Consider the following 21,008-nt stretch of genomic DNA (forward strand, 5'->3'; position numbering starts at 1 on the left):
CTGATTTCACTCTTAAACGCCTGAGCAATATTTTTATACTCCTCCCTGGTCATTTGTCCAATCTTCCACTTCTTGTAAGCTTCTTTTTTGTCTTTAAGATCAGCAAGGATTTCACTGTTAAGCCAAGCTGATCGCCTGCCATATTTACTAATCTTTCTGCACATCGGGATGGTTTGTTCCTGCAACCTCAGTAAGGATTCCTTAAAATACAGCCAGCTCTCCTGGACTCCTTTCCCCCTCATATTATTCTCCCAGGGATTCTGCTCATCAGTTCCCTGAGGGAGTCAAAGTCTGCTTTTCTGAAATCTAGGGTCTGTATTCTGCAGCTCTCCTTTCTTCCTTTTGTCAGAATCCTGAACTCTACCATCTCCTGGTCACACAGATTCCCATCCACTTTTGCTTCCCCTACTAATTCTTCCCTGTTTGTGAACAATCATCTAAATACGGATAGATTAGGTCCCCTTGCTTGCGCAGGTGGGCCACCACCACTGCTAGAATTTTGGAAAATACTCAAGGGGATTATGGGGAGGCCAAAGGGTAGTACTATGTACTGGAAGTGGCCCTTTTGTCCCAGTACAAAATCAGAGGAATTGCCTTTGTGCTAGGTGTAAGGGGACGTGAATATATGCATTTTGCAGGTCGAGTGCTGCAAACCAATCCCCTCGTTCCAGTGCAGAAATTGTTGCTGCTAAAGTAACCATCCTGAAACGTCATGTTTTGACAAATTTGTTTAGTTTCCTGAGGTAGAGAATGGGTCTCCATCTCCCAGACTTCTTTTGTGTTAAAAAATAATGGAAACAGAAGCCTCTCTCTCTTTGTTGTACTGGCACTGGTTCTACCAAGCCTCATTGCAGGAGGTATTCTATTTCCTATCTCAAGAGTGATTGGTGAGAGGGATCCCTGAAGACGGACGGGAGGGTGGAGAGGAACTGGATGGAGTAGCCGGTCCCGATGATCTCTAATACACACTTGTCGGCAGTGATAGTACGCCAGAATGAGTAGAATGGTACCAGATGGTCTGTAAACGGATGGTTGGTGGAACATGGAGTTAGCAATCAAGCCCTTGACCAAACCCTTAAATTTGGTGTTTGGAGGCCAGTTGCTGTGATGTGGAGGGCTGCGAAGAATTTGATCTTCGTTTGGGTGGTCTTTGCCAACATCTTTGAGGATCATACTGTCTCTGGTCCTGTGTGTACGGAGCCTAGGACGTTGTGATGTATAGTACCTGCCCTGTTTGTGTTTTGTGGAAGGTATATAGATGCCTAGAGATCTAAGAGTGGCTCTCGAGTCCTTTAAGGAGTGAAGTGACTCATCAGTCTTGCAGGCAAACAGCTTCAGACCCTTAAAAGAAAGGTCCTCTACTGTAGATTGCACCTCCCTTGGTAACCCCAACAGGTGCAGCCAGGAGGCCCGGTGCATTACTATGGCAGTTGCGATGGTCCTCGCCACCATGTCAGGGGAATCCAATGATGCCTGAGGGGCTGTTTGAGCTATAAGGTGGCCTTCAGAAATGAATGTAAACTTCTCTCTCTTTTCCTCTGGTATAAGTTCAATAACGTCTGCTAATTTGTAATATGTCGTGTGGTCATATTTTGCCAAGAGAGCTTCATAATTGGCATTTCTAAATTGCCATGTTGCTGATGAGTAGGCCTTGCGGCTGAATAAATCCAGCCTTTTCCACTCCTTATCATAAGGTGTGGACCTGGAATAATGTTGCCTGCCTCTTTCATTAACAGCATCCACCACAGCAGAATTTGGCTGGGGGTGGGAAATATACAAATTCTAGCCCCTTCAAAGAGACATAATACTTTTTGTACACCCTCTTACACATAGGTGGGATTGTGGCGGGGGTTTTCCAAATGATTGTGGCGGGCTCTATAATGGCCTCGTTTATGGGGAAGGCAATCTTGGAAGATGTCGATGTGCGGAGTATGTCCAAGAGACTGTGCTGAGATTTAGTAACCTCTTCAAGAAGGATTTGAAGTGTGTCAGCTATTCTTTTAAACAGTTCCTGAAACTGTTTGAAATAGTCTCTGGTAGTAGGGAGCGGAGGCATGGTGGTCTCATCAAGTGAGAAAGACAAGTTCGTTGCAGGAATAGCCTCCTGGTCTAACTCCTGCTCTGTTTCCTCAAAAGTCTATTCCCGGGAGATGTCAGGTGGTGTTACTGGCTTTGGTGAGGCGTGTCTAGAAATTTCCCTGTTGCTTGGTGGCTTGGGAAAATTTTGCCTGTATGCTGCCCACAGGTCCCAGACTGACCATTCCCAGATATGAAACAGGTGGGGGTCCCCATACCACCCTTGTATGACTGGTCTGGGATAGTGTCTAGAGAGCTCTTGTGGCTCAGATCTGATACTGGTCTGCAGGGTCAAGGAATGTTGAGATGAAGAAAGTTCCCCCTCCTCATCCTCCTGGATCCTCATCACTGGAGGTGGGGAGGGTTCAGATGCAGCTGGTGGTGTGCATGGTGCTGAAAGCACAGATACAGCGTCAGTACCAAGAAGAGGGGACGCAGGTTCCAGGCTCACTGTCAGGCCCTTAGGTGCAAGGAACTGCTGTATTCTCGGTATCGGAGGAGGCACTTGCATTTGTTGTGGTGCCGAGAATTGTTGAGGTACCAGGAAGTAGTCTGACACTGTGAGGATAGGTGCCGATGTTGACTGCACCAAGGACTTAGGAGGCTTTGGTGACGATGCAACACTGATGTGCAGCAGAGAGAGAGAGAGACAGAGAGAGAGAGAGAGAGACGGCGCCAGTGACTTAAAAACTGCAGAGGCACTCGGTACGGAGGATTGTTGCTGTTGCTGCCAGTGCTGTAGTGGAAAGGGCACTTTTCTCTGCCTTCCTTTTTGGAACCTGCCCACTTAGGTTCTGTGGCTTTAGTCCCTGCTGATTTGAAGGTACTTTGCTGCAGCACGGTCAGTACCTATCCAGTAGAGTAAGCTAGGGAACGCTTCTTTTTAGATGCAGGTTTGACAGGAGGAGTGGAAGCTCTCCTCTTTGCAGGTATTTTAGGAGACAGGTCCCTCTCACATGAAGCTGAGGAGGAGGAACTGTCAGAAGCTGCCTTCGGTAATTGGTCACCAGCAGAAGTTTGCGTTCCTGGGTGTGAGGCAGGCTTAAATTTGAGGTCCCTTGCTTTCCTTGTGCAGGTCTTCAGATTATGACAATCTGTTTCCCCCAGGCACCTGACGCATTGTGAGTGTCCGTCAGAGATAGGAACTGCCTCACGGCAGGAAATACAAGGTTTAAACCCAGGAGATCTTGGCATTTCAAAGGGAATACCCCATGGCAGGGTGAAGTTATAAAGAAAGAATTGTTTTATTTTAATACAGGGAGAAGAAAAATAGAAAGTCCTAATCAACTAATCTAACTATTATATACAAAAACTGCTAACAAGAACGCCTGAGGTAAAGCAAGTGAAGACACTGCTGGAGCTCTGATTTGGACAAAGGGCAGTTAAGAAGGAAAAGAGAGAGAGAGAAACACAGCTGCACGGCGCTAATCAGCTACAATGACAGGTGCGAGACAGGGAGAGCGCACGTGCAGCCCAGCCAGGTATTGCGGTCGAAATTCTCCAACTAGAGGCACAGAGCAGTCAATCACCTAAAGTTAAGCACCTACAGGAACATCACTCGAAGAAGAACTTATTTTTATCCTTTGCAAGTAACCTTTAAAATTCTCTCCCCATCTGCAATGCATGCATTGGTCAGAAGTGGCAAAGACTTATGCAAGTCAATCTTCTGAAAAATTTTGGGGAAGGAAAGAAAATTCCACATTGGCAGGAAAAGAATGAAACATTTCTCTGGCAGACTATTTTTTTAAATGGTGGTTCTTTCAAGATGCTCAAAATTTACAATATTAGAAATGGCCTGGAGCTGAAATGTATTATTAAAGATGATTAATGGACAGAGCACCAGTGAGAAAGTTTCACGATAAATGTAGTTTATCGCGTGGCTAGCATCATACAGCTCCAACTGAAATACTGCCAAATTCTGTAATAATGAGCAGTTCAAATCAGGATTGACAGGTACCTGCCCCCAACCAAAGGGTACCAACAGTTTATTGAAATCCATATGTTATAAATCAGAATCTCAGTTCTTACCTTCTTCTGTTTCTACTGGTTGCTGTGATAGAATTTTAAGAAGAACTGGATTTTTCCACATGCCTTCCCTAGTAATGTCAACCAATATTTGGAGATTATTATTCCCAAATTCCAGTAAAGCATCATGTGAATCCTATAAAACAAAACAAAAACACGAACCCAAAATCCATTAAGAGAATTTTAAATAAGATTAAATATTTAATCTAACTTCAGAAAGACAACCAACCAACTATACTCTCTTGATATTATACCACAGTATTACATTATGGTCATTCTTGAATGCTTCATTTCTATTGTGCTGTGTTGGGACATTACAACGTTGCTTGTTAGCAAGCTGGCCTTAAGTTCTGCAGCTAGGTCTTCAGGTTTCTGCAGCACTCTAGCAGCTTCAGTTAGAGGTTTTTATTGAATTAAATTAAAAAAACATGTCCCTACAGTAGACCCTAAACTATTTATTTTTATATTAAATATGTTTACACCATTTCTTCATTTTCTGTGTGCCTCAAATTTTCCTAGTTTCAACACAACTGAACAGAAGTTGTCAGAGGAGAAGATGGAGGTTTTGGCAGAGGATTAGGGATAGTTGGGGCTTTTAGTACCACATAAAATGTGGGGTGTGGTTTGGGAATTGTAGGATAAGGACATTAACTTGACCATTTTATGAGAAACAATGCAGATGGCTCAAACTGTCATCTTTCAGAGTTAACACTCCATTGAGATGAGTAGGGCTGGTTCACAACCTCCGAGAGAATGGCTATTTACCTTGTAGTAATTGTGGTTCTTTGATATGTTGAAGACACTGTAGATCCCACTGTAGGAGTGCATGTGCCTTGCGCACAGGAGATTCATGCACTCAACTTTCTCATGCTCACATGTGAGAGCATAAAGGGCACAAGATCATAACCCTCCCTCAGTTCCCTCCCAATTCAAAGCTCGTGTTAGTTGAGGACTCCTAAAGCATGGACGGAGGTGGGATTATGGGATTCACAGATTACAACAACACTGAAGCAGCATAGTTATTATAGAATAAGTAACCACCCTCTTTGTGTATGTGTTGGTGTGGATCACCCCCATGATAGGTGATTAGCATGCAGTACCACTTCTGGATGGTGGGATGAGGCATATCAGCTGCATCAGTCAAACAGGGATCATAGCACTAGTCTCCAAAACCTGGCGTCTGTTCTGGCAACTAAGTCCAATGCATAACGCTTGACAAAAAGTCAGTGGGTTGCTCCATGCCGTTGCCTTGCAATGCAAATTGGAGATCTCTGAAGCAGGTGGAGGATGTCCCTTGAGCTCTAGTAGAGTAAGTCTTGACGTTCAGTGGGAGAGGTACACAGCCAACTGGTAACAATGAGATACACTGCATTAGCTAGTTAGATATTCTTTGTGATGTGATGACATGGCCTTTGGAACTGCCATGGCTATAGCCAGAAATAACTCAGGGGGGAAATCTGAAAAGTTTGGGTCTGTCGTTGTAGTAAAAAGACACACCAGATGTTCCCCCAGGATTAAAAACTTTTATCCAGATGAAGAGTGGGGTTTTGGGAAGATGACAGGCAGGTTAACTATTCACACAAAATTCTGAGACCACCTGAGGGGCCATCTTAGGGGGAGGTTTCATGTGGGGAGGGTCAGCCATAAGTGCTTGGCACTCACTCTCTCCTGGCCAAAGTGATACCATCTAGGAACACCATGAAGGTACTGGAAGACAGGCTGGAGTACTTCAGAGGCAGCAAATACTCAAGGATCTTCAGTACCCAAGTCTGCACAGGGTCCACACTACGCTGAGCCACCCATATTGAGAACCTCCTCCATTTAGACAAATAAGTCCTTCTGGTGGATAGAGTCATCCTCTGCATCAGGATCTCCTGGACTTGCCTACAGCAATCCCCATCCACGGTACTTAACCGGCCAACACCCTGGATGTTACAGGGACTTCAAATTTTAATGGAGTATCTGACTGTGGTGCTGTGAAATCAGATCCGGGCCACCTGGGAGTTGAATCTCAAAAGACTATTATAGTGAGATGCGCCAAATGCTAAGGGCCCAAGGATTAGTCAAACTTTTGTGTCTATAATGCTATATGTATCTTTGTTCTATCTCCTCTAGGGGGGAGGGTTACCAAACTTCTGCCGGGAACTAAAATCAATGGAGGTAATTACTGCAAATTCAAGATCAGGTAGACAACTCCAGAGAAGTTTGGATCAGTTACATACAGTGGTTCAAACCATGTTCAGGAGGCCAAGGAGACAAAGAAGGGCGTGTGGTACAATGGGTTGGCATGAACTGACTTATGAACCTCATTTTGATTTAAAAATTGATGTGATTGTAGCTAACAGGGTAAAACTCTACCCAGAAGAGTGAAGAACTGGATCTTGCCAAGGTCTCTACGTGGAAGATAAGGGACACCAACTAAACTTAGCAGGCATATCAAAACAATATAATTTTATGGTGTTTTACCTGTAATGCTTTTGTCCTAAAATAAATGTATATTCTGCTTTGTGAAAGCTGGCTGGTCACTAGTAGACACTGTCATCATCCCTTCAGCAATCTGCTGGGATACACAGCAAATTTCAGGGGGACTGCAAGCCTAAATCCCCAGTCTGCAGGATGAGGAATTTGGATCTCTGCCCACAGAAAGGTGACAGCTGGAGGCCTGAGATCTAAAGGAGCACTTTTAGGTCTTGCGGGCAGAGATGCCATTAATGTCACAACTACAATAGGAGCTATGAGAAAGATTGTGGCCTTGTCCCTTTTGATTTTGGAAGTCACCCTAGGGATCAGGCAAATGTGTGGAAGGGCATGAAGAAAGCCTGGTTTCCACAGCAAAAGGAAGGTGTGTGTTAACGACCCCAGGCTCATGCCCACCCTGGAACAAACGTTTCAGCATAGGAAGCTATTCTCCCACACCCAATGATGGAATATTGGCTCTGTGATGGATCTCTGCAGGGAGGACTCATGATAGGGCCTGATGAAATACATCCTAGAATATTCAAGGAGCTGACCGAGGAGATTTCGGAGCCATCTGCAATTATGTTTGAAAACTCATGGAAGATGGGAAAGATTCCAGAAGACTGGAAGAGGGCATATATAGTGCCAATCTATAAAAAAAGGGAATAAGGACAACCTGGAGAATTACAGACCAGTCATCTTAACTTCAGTATCTGGAAAGATAATGGAGCAAATAATTAATCAATTTGCGAACACCTAGAAGATAATGTGATAAGTAACAGCATGAATTTGTCAAGAACAAATCACATCAAACCAACCTAATAGCTTTCTTTGAAAGAATAACAAGCCTTGTGAATTTTGGGAGGGGGATGTGGGGGAGAGAAGCAGTAGATGTGATGTATCTTAACTTTAGTAAGGCTTTTGACACGGTCTCACCTGACAGTCTCATAAACAACCTAGGGAAATGCAACCTAGATGGAGCTACTATAAGGTAGGTGCATAACTGATTGGAAAATCATTCCCAGAGAGTAGTCATCAGTGGTTCACAGTCAAGCTGAAAAGACATATTGAATGGGGTCCCACAGCGATTGGTCCTGGGTCTGATTCTGTTCAATATCTTCCATCAATTTAGATAATAGTATAGAGCTGTTGTGCACAAATATTTCCAGTCACACCCCTCTTACCATTCATGGAATTTGTCACACCTTCCATTACTTGAAGTAGCCCCCTTCTATGTTGCTGCTGGCGGCAGCGCTGCCTTCAGATCTGGGTGGCTGGAGAGCGGCTGCTGCAGGCTGGGGCATTGCCACCCTTACTTCTGCACTGCTGTTGGTAGCAGTGCTGCCTTCAGAGCTGGGTGGTTGGAGAGCGGCAGCTGCTGGCCAGGGTGTTCACGTTGTTTGTAGCACAAGAGGACTTTTTTTAATCCTGCTCCGGTCCTGACCCAAAATATCCACTCTTTTTTTAATCCCGCTCCCACTATTATGGCAGAAGGTCCTGTGGGACCGATTGAATCCTAGTTTCTTCCCACCCCCCTAGAGAACCTCTTGAGCCCCCCTCAGGAGGGCACACCCCCCAGTTTGTGTACCACTGGCATTGAGAGTACACTTACGAAGTTTGCAGATGATATCAAGATGAGAGAGGTTGCAAGTGCTTTGGAGGATAGGATTAAAATTCAATTGATCTGGACAAACTGGAGAAATCGTCTGAAGTAAATAGGATGAAATTCAATACGGACAAATGCAAAGTACTTAAATTGTTTTAAAAAATTGGATCTTGTGCTTATGCGATGCACGTGCCCCTACAGAACAATCCATGCTGCCACATACTCGAAGGCTATCTGCAGACTCAGGCACACAGTACTACATCATGACAGGTTTCAGAGTAGCAGCTGTGTTAGTCTGTATCTGCAAAACGAAAAGGAGGACTTGTGGCACCTTAGAGACTAACAAATTTATTTGAGCATAAGCTTTCGTGAGCTACAGCTCACTTCATATCTGATGAAGTGAGCTGTAGCTCACAAAAGCTTATGCTCAAATAAATTGGTTAGTCTCTAAGGTGCCACAAGTACTCCTTTTCTTTCTTCACATGCATAAGGCTACATTTGCAATTCCTGCTCTCCATGCCACCACCCTCTCATTCAAGTCCAGCCTATAAACTCACTTATTGTTATACATACACAAATTCATATATTCTAAGGCCAGAAGGGACTACTGTGATCTTCTAATCTGACCTTCTGTATTACATAGGCCACAGCACTTCCTTGAATTAATTCCTGTTTAAAATAGAGCTTATCTTTTAGAAATCCATCCAACCTTGATTTAACAGTTTCTAGTGATGGAGACTCCACCACAACCTTTAGTAATTTGTTGCAATAGTTAATTATCCTAACTTAAAAAATTGTGGTTTATTTGCAGTCTGAATTTGGCTTACTTCATCTTCCAACCATTGGATCTTGTTACAACTTAGTGAAATACACTTACCTGTATAGACTGATTGAATCCTAACCATACTTCACATGGCAATTCACTTTCAGGCACAGAAAGCAGTAGTTCAAAACAACTCCTGTAACAAAAGAGCTGTATAAGTAAGATAGCTAAAACATTGCTGTAGCAGCATTAGAAAGTGGCAGGTCTTAGTTTTATTCCCAGACATGAAACTACATTAAGATACAGCATGGTTGAGAGCATGTCTTAGTAGCTTAAGGGTTAAAACCAAAAACCAAAAAAAAAAAAAAAACACACCAGTTACAGGGATGTAGTAATTATCACAAAACCAGGTATTACAAACCCAGGAAATTCAGAGTTAAGATTGGTTTCAGAGTAACAGCCGTGTTAGTCTGTATTCGCAAAAAGAAAAGGAGTACTTGTGGCACCTTAGAGACTAACCAATTTATTTGAGCATAAGCTTTCATGAGCTACAGCTCACTTCATCGGATGCATACTGTGGAAACTGCCACAGTAAGATTAAATTTATAAGAAATCCAATCTATGTTAAAGGTAAGAAATGCACAGTTAAGACATCCAAACAACCGTAACTCTGTCCTATAGTGACCTCATGAAATAACCATACCATGACTGAGGGATTTTAGAGTTTGTCATCCCAGACTTCATTAAACTGATTTTTAAGAGTCACATTAGATTTAATATCCCCCCCTTGTGACATCACTAAAGGTCAAAATTAAGGTCAAGTTACCAGCATACAGCATGAGCCTTAATATCACTTAATTAAAGTGCTTTGTGTGAGAGTCTGCCACACAGTATAATGAAATATAAAACAAAGTCTCTGGAAGAAGCATGTTTCTGCTGGGTGGTGAGAAAGATTAGGAGGCTGATAGCCCATCTCCCCATTCCTGCCATAACAGTCTAGAAGCATACTCTAGCCTCCAGTGATGTCCCAAAACTCTGAGCTGTGGGGGACAAAGGAGTTAGGGTTTGAAAGAGGTGTAGTCAAAGGAGAGAGCCTGAGACATGAGGCCTGGTAGAAGAGGCCTGAACTAAAGTGGTAGTCAGGCCCTGCTAATATAAAGCTAAGTTAGCAAAAGTCAGGGCGTGAGCAGAAGTCAGGGCCTGCCTGTGCACAAGTTCACAGAAAATGCTAAGAACAGGGCTGGTATTGCAAAAAACACTTATATTCTTAAGACATGCCAGGCACAGAACACTCATGTAAACACATTCAATAAGGACGGTATCAGAACACCCTGATACCCATATGGTACAAACACACTCACCTCTCAGAGATAAGATCAGGATGACAACGTGATGGATAGAGATGTTTTGATCGAATCAAGTGTACGAGATAAAGGGTGGTAACTAACCACATCAGAGGGGGAATATGTAATTTGTCTGTACTGGTGTATAAATAGGGGTCTCAGAGAAAGTGTCTTTTGCCAGCCGAGGCGGGAATGGAAAGTCCCACCATTTACTGAGCTGGTCCATTGTTACAGGAATACATGTTGTAGTGGCCCTGTCGAGTCTACGGGATACTAGGACCGTGCTTCATCATCAATAGACATGGTTGGGTGCCTTTGCTACTGAAACAGTTCTGTGGTTTTATTGGGCAGTTTGATCGAGGTCTGCTGTGTCGGCTATCTGCGCATAGCTGTGGCAGCATACTGAAAGAACACACACACAGCGCCAACGACCAACTAAAAGAGGTTGTACCAGAGCTGATAATGGAGTACCACAGTCATGGGCTCACCAGCCAATTACGTAAACTGTCTGTTGCACCATTCTTCATGCAGACTCACAGAGAAGCCTTCTCCCCTTCCACTCGGTGTCCTCTGACATGTATGTGTATGTACTCGGCTCTGCAATTCTCTGAGGAGCTGGTCTCAGCAGATAAGTGGATTATTGACTTTACAAGGCCCATGATGCTCACACAAATACTGTCTGGGCAAAGGAGAGTCATTCCTCCTCCCAACTTGTGGGTAGTATTCGGTCACCTGCATGGAGAACAAGGAAGGCCCCAACACATTCTATGTAGGGCAAGATGCAGGGGAGTAGAGTTAGACAAGAGTGTGGCAGAGGGAGGTAAGTGGGACCATCCAGAAATGGTTACTGTCTAGAGAAAAGGTTCTCTTGTCTACAGCAGTACTGCAGCAACTGAGTTCTGCATGACAGGTTTCCCTTGTGGACAAGCTGGGTCTTTAGCACAGGGGGCAGTTTGCTGCGCAAGGCCCTGTCTTTACAGTGACAAAAGGCAAGAGCACAGCCAGGCTGCAGGTAATACCAAAGCGCACAGCCCTGCTCTAGAACAAAACAAGATTTCTCCTTGTGTCCAGGCTCCTGTTAATCACAAAGCAAGGCAGCCCACTCAGCATGACTCAGCAGTTACTGTATTACAGGACTGCTGCAGGTGTAGATGCCACCCTTCTCCAATCTACAGCCATGGGAGGCAAATACCTGCCCTGCCCTCCCCCCCGAGATTCTTCCAATACTTTGCCTAGCATTAGAAAGTACAAATTCCTTCCACAGGCAGTGCCTGTTTGATGAGCCTCCTGCAGCATTTCAAACCAGCAGTTCACCATCAGAGATCCACAAGTGGACTGCCAGCTGGGGAAGCTGATTGCTTTTGAGGTAAGTGCCCCCTCATCCCCCTGCATTCAAAGGTAGGAAGAAGAATAGAGTGATGCTGCCTCAAGAACAGCTCTACACCGCAGAAAACTTGTCTGAACTTAGGGAACCATGGGCAGTTCACTAACTGGAGTTGCTGCAAGAAGAGACTCCAGAAAGAATGGAGTCAGAGTGTGCACAGAAGGTGACGGGAAGAGCTTTGTTGACACTTAATATAGGCCAAGAAAGATTTGTAAGGCTTTCCTAGGAACAAGACTCCTATGATGCTTTCCAATTAAGATTAAACTAACTTCAGAGAACAGAATTTTACTGAGCTTACAGTAACCCTTAGCATAACTTTCAAAAATGTTGGAGATGTTTTAGTAATGTACTAAAAGAAAAATATAAAATGAATTGCAATGGCACAGGGAACCTTCAAGATAGCCTAAAGTAAGAAGTGTGTACCAAAAAGAGAAAATAGATGAGGACCAGAATGATACCTAATAAAGGTGACAAAGGTATAACTGCCCCAAACTCACAGGGGAAGCAAGACCATCAGCAGTCTAGCCACAAACTGTCAGTGAATTATAGGAAAGGTATTCCTCAACTGTTGGTAACTACATGCCTCTGGTATGTGCTGTCTTTACTGTTAATCAATAAATCCAATCAAAGCTGATTTATCCAAGGTTTGTTATTACTGAACTAATATAATATAATCAAAGTTAAATATGTTATCAATAATTTGGCTATTGATCATTTACAAATTGATAATTATTGACAATTGATAGAAGGTCAGAGTTGTGCCAAAAGATCAGGAGAACAGTCAGTAGCATGGGCAGCTGCTGGAGACCATGCTCCTGAAACAGCTTCAGCACCAGCTCTTCCTGTCATCCCATTAATTGGAAAAGGAAGATCACCAACCCAAAGCCTCTAAAAAGGTGTTCGAACTACACAGATAGCAGTAAGACCCTCTATATCTACATTGGGGCAAAGTGTGTTGAGAAAATTAAGACACAAAGGAATTTCAGCTACATGGCCAGAAGAAAATATTTTGCTTAAAGCTATGTCAAAAGACCTAGCTAGCATGAATTCCATTCTGGGCATTGTTCAGTTGACCCTGTAGTATCTTGACTGCATGGACAGCAGAGGATGAAGAGCAGATTTCAGCTTTGAAGAATCAATCCTCAGCTGCACAAGACAATGAGACCAAAGCAAAGGTTGGTGGATCTACAAAACAGATCTCAGTGCTGCAACCCAATCCCCTGAGGACATGGAGAGTTAAGGTAGCTGAATTCCTTCAGTGCACACTGCAGCAGATCCTAGAGCTGCCTAACAAAGGCAATACAGGTCACTGGCATCACTGACCAGGAAAGGGGCCAGACTCCCAGTGAAATTCCTTTTCACTGCTGCTACTTAGATTAGGGGAAAAAAGAGTCACAATGATCATCAGTCTCAACACCTGCATAACGTAAGTCAAAAAAAGTCAGCAAATGATTCCTGCATCAAGCCCATAACTTCTGTTAAGCTAGTACATTTTAGAAAGACATCAATTCTTAATTTACAGTGATGGAGATTCCACCATACCCCTTGGTAAATTGCTCCAATGGTTATTTACTCATGTTAAAAAAATTGTGTCTTGTTTCCTGTTTAATTGGTCTAACTCGAACTTCCAGCCACTGAATCATATAATGCCTTTGTCCACCAGGTTAAATAGCTATCAGAAACCTTCTCACCATGTAGGTACGGATAGGCTGTGATCAAGAATCTTTGATAAATAGACTGCGCTTCTTAAGCATGTCAGTGTAAAAACAGTTTTTCCAGACAAATCATTTCTGTATCTCTTCTCTGAATCTTTTGTCAACTTTACGTGTTTACTGGAATACTGTGTCTAGTTCCTGTGATAGTCTTATCAATACCATCTCCCTACCTACATTGTTGTTTATTAGTAAGGCTACGTTTTAGTCACAGGTATTTTTAGTAAAAAAGTCATGGACGGGACATGGGCAGTAAACAAAAATTCACAGCCTGTGACCTGTCCATGTCTTTTTACTATATACACCCCTAACTAAAACTTGGGCGAGGATGCTCCGGGGAGGGGGAGAAGGGGGGGGAGATGACCTGAGACCCCGCTGGTGCTAGGGAGGGGGGTGGGCGAAGAAAAGGGTTGGTGGGACTGGCAAGTTCCCTACCCGGCTCCACGTGTCCCGGCAACGGACGGGCAAGGGGGCTCTGTGCGCTGCTCCCACCACAAGTACCGGCTTTGCACCTCCCATTGACTGGGAACCGCAGCCAATGGGAGCTGCAGGGGCAGAGCGTGCAGGAGCAGGTAGCGTGCAGAGCCCCCTGGCCCCTCAACCTAGGACCTCCTAACCCCTGCCCCATAGCCCCCCTCTCACACACTCAAACTGCTACTGCTGGCCTGGGGCTGCCCAGCTCAGTCAGCCCGAGCCAGCATTGGACACTGCAGAAGTCATGGAGGTCATGGAATCCGTGATTTCCGTAACAGACTCGCAGCCTTATTTATTTGCCATTTCAGTGACAGAAGAGCACAAGTTGCTAGAATTCAGTTTGTTATTCACCGTGGCCTTTAAGTTCCTTTCCAGGATGCAATCCCACATCCTGCAAGTGTCATCTGTATTGTTTGTTCCTAGATTTGCATTTGGCTTTATTAAAACTGACTGAGCCCAGCTTACCTAGCAACCTAGATAGTTCGGTATAATTGACCGGTCCACCTTATTTACAACTACAGTTTGTAGCATATGCAAATTTCCAAACACATATATAAAAATACTATGTAGTCTGTAGGACCCTATTCAAGACACATGCACTGGATGACTCCCCATAAACAACTACATTTTGAGTTCTGTTAGTTAGCTTTATTCCAGTTAATGTGTCATGTGGATTTTGTATAGTGCTGATATTTAGTAAGAATATTATGCAGTACTAAGATAAATGCTTTATCAAAGTCTACATGTACAATCTTTGAGGGACCCCACTAGAACAATGGCATCTGATGACTGTCCATTAACAATTACACTGATGTTAGCCTGTTTTCAATACATTTCACATATGTTATATTAATTTTGATATCAGAATGTCATGCAGTATTCTACAATGCTTGACTGAAACCCAGTAAGATCAACACATTTACAATTTCATGAAAAAGTGGTATCAAGTGTGTCTGACAGACCTGTTTTCCATTAAATCATGTTAATTGACAGTAACAATGCTACCATCTTTCAGTTTTGTAACAGCCATTCCATTACTTTTGCTTGGTATCGGTCTTAGAGGCTTATAACATAAGAACAGCCATACTGAGTCAGACCAAAGGTCCATCTAGACCAGTATCCTGTCTTCCGACAGTGACCAACGCCAGATGCCCCAGAGGGAATGAACAGAATAGGTAATTATCAAGTGATCCATCCCCTCTTGCCCATTCCCAGCTTCTAGTAAACAGAGGCTAGACACACCATCCCTGCCCATCCTGGCTAATAGCCTCCATGAACTTATCTAGTTCTTTTTTGAACCCTGTTATAGTCTTGGCCTTCACAACATCCTCTGGCAAGGAGTTCCACAGGTTGACCATGCAGTGTGTGAAAAAATACTTCCTTTTGTTTGTTTTAAACCTGCTGCCTATTAATTTCGTTTGGTGGCCCCTAGTTCTTGTGTTATGAGAAGAAGTAAACAACAATTCTATCATATTCCCCCTTAGTCTTTTTTCCAAGCTTAAAAGTCCCAGTCTTATTAATCTCTGCTCATACGGCAGACATTCCATACCCCTAATCATTTTTGCAGCCCTTTTCTGAACCTTTTCCAATGCCAACATATCTTTTTTGAGATTGGGCAACCACATCAGCACACAGTATTCAAGATGTGGGCATACCATAGATTTATATAGAGGCAATATGATATTTTCTGTTTTATTATCTCTCTCTTTCTTAATTATTCCCAACATTCCTTTAGCTTTTCTGACTGCTGCTGCACATTGAGTGGATGTCTTCAGAGAACTATCCATAATGACTCCAAGATCCCTTTCTTGAGTGGTAACAGCTAATTTAGACCCCATCGTTTTATATGTATAGTTGGAATTATGTTTTCCAATGTACATTACTTTGCATTTATCAACACTGAATTTCATCTGCCATTCTGTTGCCCAGTCACCCAGTTTTGAGAGATCCTTTTGTAGTTCCTCACAGTCTGCCTGGAACTTAACTATCTTGAGTAGTTTTGTATCGTCTGCAAATTTTGCCACCTCGCTGTTTACTCCTTTTTCCAAATCATTTATGAATATGTTGAATAGGACTGGTTGCAGTACAGACCCCTGGGGGACACCACTTTTTACCTCTCTCCATTCTGAAAACTGACCATTTATCCCTAACCTTTGTTTCCTATCTTTTAGCCAGTTACCAATCCATGAGAGGATATTCCCTCTTATCCTATGACAGCTTACTTTGCTTTGGTGAGGGACCTTGCTAGAGGCTGTCTGAAAATTTAAGTACACTATATTCACTGGATTCCCCTTGTCCACATGCTTGTTGAACCCCTCAAAAAAATTCTAGTGGATCGATGAGGCATGATTTCCCTTTACAAAAACCAAGTTGACTCTTCCCCAACAAATTATGTTCATCTAGGTGTCTGACAATTTTGTTCTTTACTCTAGTTTCAACCAGGGATCACCTCTGGCTCCATTTTTAAAAATTGGCATCACATTAGCTATCCTCTAGTCATTTGGTACAGAAGTGGATTTGAATGATAGGTTACAAACTACAGTTAAATGTGAAATTGCCGAATTACTGAGTTCCTTCAGTACTCTTGGGTCATCATATCTGGTCCTGGTGACTTATTACTGTTTAGTTTATCAGTTTGTTCCAAAACCTCCTCTAAATGACACCTCAATCTGGGACACTTCCTCAGATTTGTCACCTAAAAAGAATGGCTCAGGTTGGGAATCTCCCTCACATCCTCAGTCGTGAAGACCAATGCAAAGAATTCATTTAGTTTCTCTGCAATGGCCTTATTGTCCTTGAGTGCTCCTTTAGCATCTGGATTGTCCAGTGGCACCACTTGTTGTTTAGCAGACTTCCCGCTTCTGATGTACTTAAAAAAAAAATTGCTATTACTTTTCGAGTCTTTGGCTAGCTGTTCTTCAAATTCTTTTTTGGCCTTTCTAATTATGTTTTTATACATCACTTGCCAAAGTTTATGCTCCTTTCTATTTTCTTCACAAGGATTTAATTTCCACTTTTTAAAGGATGCCTTTTGGTTTCTCACTGCTTCTTTTACTTTGTTGTTTAGCCATGGTCGCACTTTTTTTGGTTCTCTTACTATGTTTTTTAATTTGGGGTACACATTTAAGGTGAGCCTCTATTATGGTGTATTTTTAAAAGTTTCCATGCAGCTTGCAAGGATTTCACTTTTGGTACTGTACCTTTTAATTTCTGTTTAACTAACTTCCTCATTTTTATGTAGTCCCTCTTTCTGAAATTAAATGCTGCTGTGGTGATTTCCCTGCCATAGGAATGTTAAATTTAATTATATTATGGACACTATTACCAAGCAGTCCAGCTATATTCATCTCTTGGACCAGATCCTGTGCTCCACTTAGGATTAAATCAAGAATGGTCTTTCCTCTTATGGGTTCCAGGATTAGCTGCTCCAAGAAGCAGGCATTAAGGTGTCAAGAAACTTTATCACACATTGGTACCTGCTTTGCATTTTGTCAAAATCGGTAGTGAAAGCGTTCTTAAAACAAACAACATGCTGGGTCATCATCTGAGACTGCTATAACATGAAATACATGGCAGAATGAAAGTAAAAAAAGAATAGGAGACATACCATTCTCCCCCAAAGAGCTGAGTCACAAATTTAATTAACATTTTTTTGTTTTAATGAACGTCCTCAGCATGGAAGCACATCCTCCAGAATGGTGGCCAAAGCACGAAGGGGCATACGAATGTTTAGCATATCTGGCATGTAAATATCTTGCAATGCCAGCTACAAAAGTGCCATGCAAATGCCTGTTCTCACTTTCAGGTGACACTGTAAGAAGTGGGCAGCATTATCTCCCGTAAATGTAAACGAACTTGTTTTTCTTAGTGATTGGCTGAACAAGAAGTAGGATTAAGAGGACCTGTAGGTTCTAAAGACAGGTTTCAGAGTAGCAGCTGTGTTAGTCCGTATTCGCAAAAAGAAAAGGAGTACTTGTTGCACCTTAGAGACTAACAAATTTATCTGAGCATAAGCTTTCGTGAGCTACAGCTCACTTCATCAGATGCATTCAGTGGAAAATACAGTGGGGAGATTTATATACATAGAGAACATGAAACAATGGGTGTTACCATACACACTGTAACGAGAGTGATCACTTAAGATGAGCTATTACCAGCAGGAGAGAGGGGGGGAAAAAACCTTTTGTAGGGATAATCAAGGTGGGCCATTTCCAGCAGTTAACAAGAACATCTGAGGAACAGTGAGGGGGGGGGGAGGGGAGATAAACATGAGGAAACAGTTTTACTTTGTGTAATGACACATCCACTCCCAGTCTTTATTCAAGCCTAATTTCATGGTGTCCAGTTTGCAAATTAATTCCAATTCAGCAGTCTCTCACTGGAGTCTGTTTTTGAAGTTTTTTGGTTGAAGAATTGAAACTTTTAGGCCTGTAATCGAGTGACCAAAGAGATTGAAGAAGTGTTCTCCAACTGGTTTTTGAATGTTATAATTCTTGATGTCTGATTTGTGTCCATTTATTCTTTTACATAGAGACTGTCCAGTTTGACCAATGTACATGGCAGAGGGGCATTGCTGGCACATGACGGCATATATCACATTGGTAGATGTGCAGGTGAACGAGTCTCTGATAGTGTGGCTGATGTGATTAGGCCCTATGATGGTGTCCCCTGAATAAATATGTGGGCACAGTTGGCAACGGGCTTTGTTGCAAGGATAGGTTCCTGGGTTAGTGGTTCTGTTGTGTGGTGTGTGGTTGCTGGTGAGTATTTGCTTCAGGTTGGGGTGCTGTCTGTAAGTAAGGACTGGCCTGGCCTGTCTACGCTACCAGCACTCCCAGCTATCTTCGAGACACCACTGACTTCCTGAGGAAACTACAATCCATCGGTGATCTTCCTGAAAACACCATCCTAGCCACTACGGATGTGGAAGCTCTCTACACCAACATTCCACACAAAGATGGACTATAAGCCCTCAGGAACAGTATCCCCGATAATGTCACAGCAAACCTGGTGGCTGAACTTTGTGACTTTGTCCTCACCCATAACTATTTCACATTTGGGGACAATGTATACCTTCAAATCAGCGGCACTGCTATGGGTACCCGCATGGCCCCATAGTATGCCAACATTTTTATGGCTGACATAGAACAACGCTTCCTCAGCTCTCGTTCCCTAATGCCCCTACTCTACTTGCGCTACACTGATGACATCTTTATCATCTGGACCTATGGAATAGAAGCCCTTGAGGAATTCCACCATGATTTCAACAATTTCCATCCCACCATCAACCTCAGCCTGGACCAGTCCACACAAGAGATCCACTTCCTGGACACTACGGTGCTAATAAGCGATGGTCACATAACCACCACCCTATACTGGAAACCTACTGACCGCTATACTTACCCTACATGCCTCCAGCTTTCATTCAGACCACACCACACAATCCATTGTCTACAGCCAAGCTCTACGATACAACCGCATTTGCTCCAACCCCTCAGACAGAGACAAACACCTACAAGGTCTCTATCAAGCATTCTTACAACTACAATACCCACCTGCTGAAGTGAAGAAACGGATTGACAGAGCCAGAAGAGTACCCAGAAGTCACCTACTACAGGACAGGCCCAACAAAGAAAGTAACAGAACACCACTAGTCGTCACCTTCAGCCCCCAGCTAAAATCTCTCCAGCGCATAAGCAAGGATCTACAACCTTTCCTGAAGGACGACCCATCACTCTCACAGATCTTGGGAGACAGGCCAGTCCTTGCTTAGAGAGAGGCCCCCAACCTGAAGCAAATACTCACCAGCAACCACACACACCACACAACAAACACACTAACCCAGGAACCTATCCTTGCAACAAAGCCCGTTGCCAACTCTGTCCACGTGTCTATTTAGGGAACATCATCATAGGGCCTAATCACATCAGCCACACTATCAGAGGCTCGTTCACCTGCACATCTACCAATGTGATATATGCCATCATGTGCCAGCAATGCCCCTCTGCCATGTACATTGGCCAAACCAGACAGATAGTCTCTACGTAAAAGAATAAATGGACACAAATCAGACATCAAGAATTATAACATCCAAAAACCAGTCGGAGAACACTTCAATCTCTCTGGTCACTCTATTACAGACTAAAAAGTCGCAATATTGCAAAAAAAAAAAAAAAAAAAAAACTTCAGTAACAGACTCCAACGAGAGACTGCTGAATTGGAATTAATTTGCAAACTGGACACCATGAAATTAGGCTTGAATAAAGGCTGGGAGTGGATGTGTCATTACACAAAGTAAAATTATTTCCCCATGTTTATTTTCCCCCCTACTGTTCCTCACACATTCCTGTCAACTGCTGGAAATGGCCCATCTTGATCATCACTACAAAAGGTTGTTTTGTCTTTTTCCCCCCCCTCTCTCCTGCTGGTAATAGATCACCTTAAGTGATCACTCTTGTTACAGTGTGTATGGTAACACCCATTGTTCCATGCTCTCTGTGTATATAAAATCGTCCTTCTGTATTTTCCACTGCATGCATCCGATGAAGTGGGCTGTAGCCCACGAAAGCTTATGCTCAAATAAATTTGTTAGTCTCTAAGGTGCCACAAGTACTCCTTTTCTTTTTGCGAATACAGACTAACACGGCTGCTACTCTGAATACTATCTCCATGTGTGTGCTGCCAGAGGCCTGATTCAGCAAAACAGGGAGAGGGAATCCAGGCTAGTGGAGCAGGCAGGCTCAGTGAAATCCCAGCACATCAGGTGGCATCCCAGACAGTGGGGTGGGGGGTCCCATCTGTTACAGGTATACCCTTCCTTTATCTCTAAAATCCACTTGCCTAAAGTGATAGACATCCATTCATAGTAGAAATGAGACAGGGTCAAAAAGAAGGTCAGGTAGTAGGTAATTCATGAATTGGCTTGCAGCTCTTGATTTTTCTGTCAAACCTGTGGCCTAACATTTGACAAAGAGAGCATAATCAAAGGATGCTTTATCTTCGTTTGAGGTTTGAACACACTCGCTGAGACTGTGAAGATGACTTGTTGCTGTTAATATTTTCTCCTCTAGCCATAATAAAAGATGAGGAAGACAGCAAATAAAATTGTTTGTGTAACCTGAACATGGGACCAGAAGACTCTTTTATAAGGTTGTAAGAGACTCCAGTA

General features: G+C 43.2%; 1 protein-coding gene across 4 annotated transcripts in view; it reads right to left on the reverse strand.

Moving 5' to 3' along the window:
• Positions 1 to 21,008, reverse strand: part of RLF (RLF zinc finger) — a 101,577-nt gene that overhangs the window by 70,915 nt on the left and 9,654 nt on the right. The window contains exons 3-4 of one of the 4 annotated variants that reach the window (XM_077838084.1): positions 9,042 to 9,120; positions 4,105 to 4,237 (exon numbers count right to left, since the gene is read on the reverse strand). In XM_077838084.1, the coding sequence (XP_077694210.1) occupies positions 4,105 to 4,237; positions 9,042 to 9,120 (212 nt within the window). Of the gene's footprint in view, positions 1 to 4,104; positions 4,238 to 5,142; positions 5,449 to 9,041; positions 9,124 to 21,008 lie in introns of those variants that run through there. The other 3 variants (XM_077838083.1, XM_077838088.1, XM_077838085.1) reach the window with 3 other exon arrangements.

This window comes from Eretmochelys imbricata, chromosome 19 (genome assembly GCF_965152235.1).
Source record: "Eretmochelys imbricata isolate rEreImb1 chromosome 19, rEreImb1.hap1, whole genome shotgun sequence".
In the NCBI taxonomy this organism is placed as follows: Eukaryota; Metazoa; Chordata; order Testudines; family Cheloniidae; genus Eretmochelys; species Eretmochelys imbricata.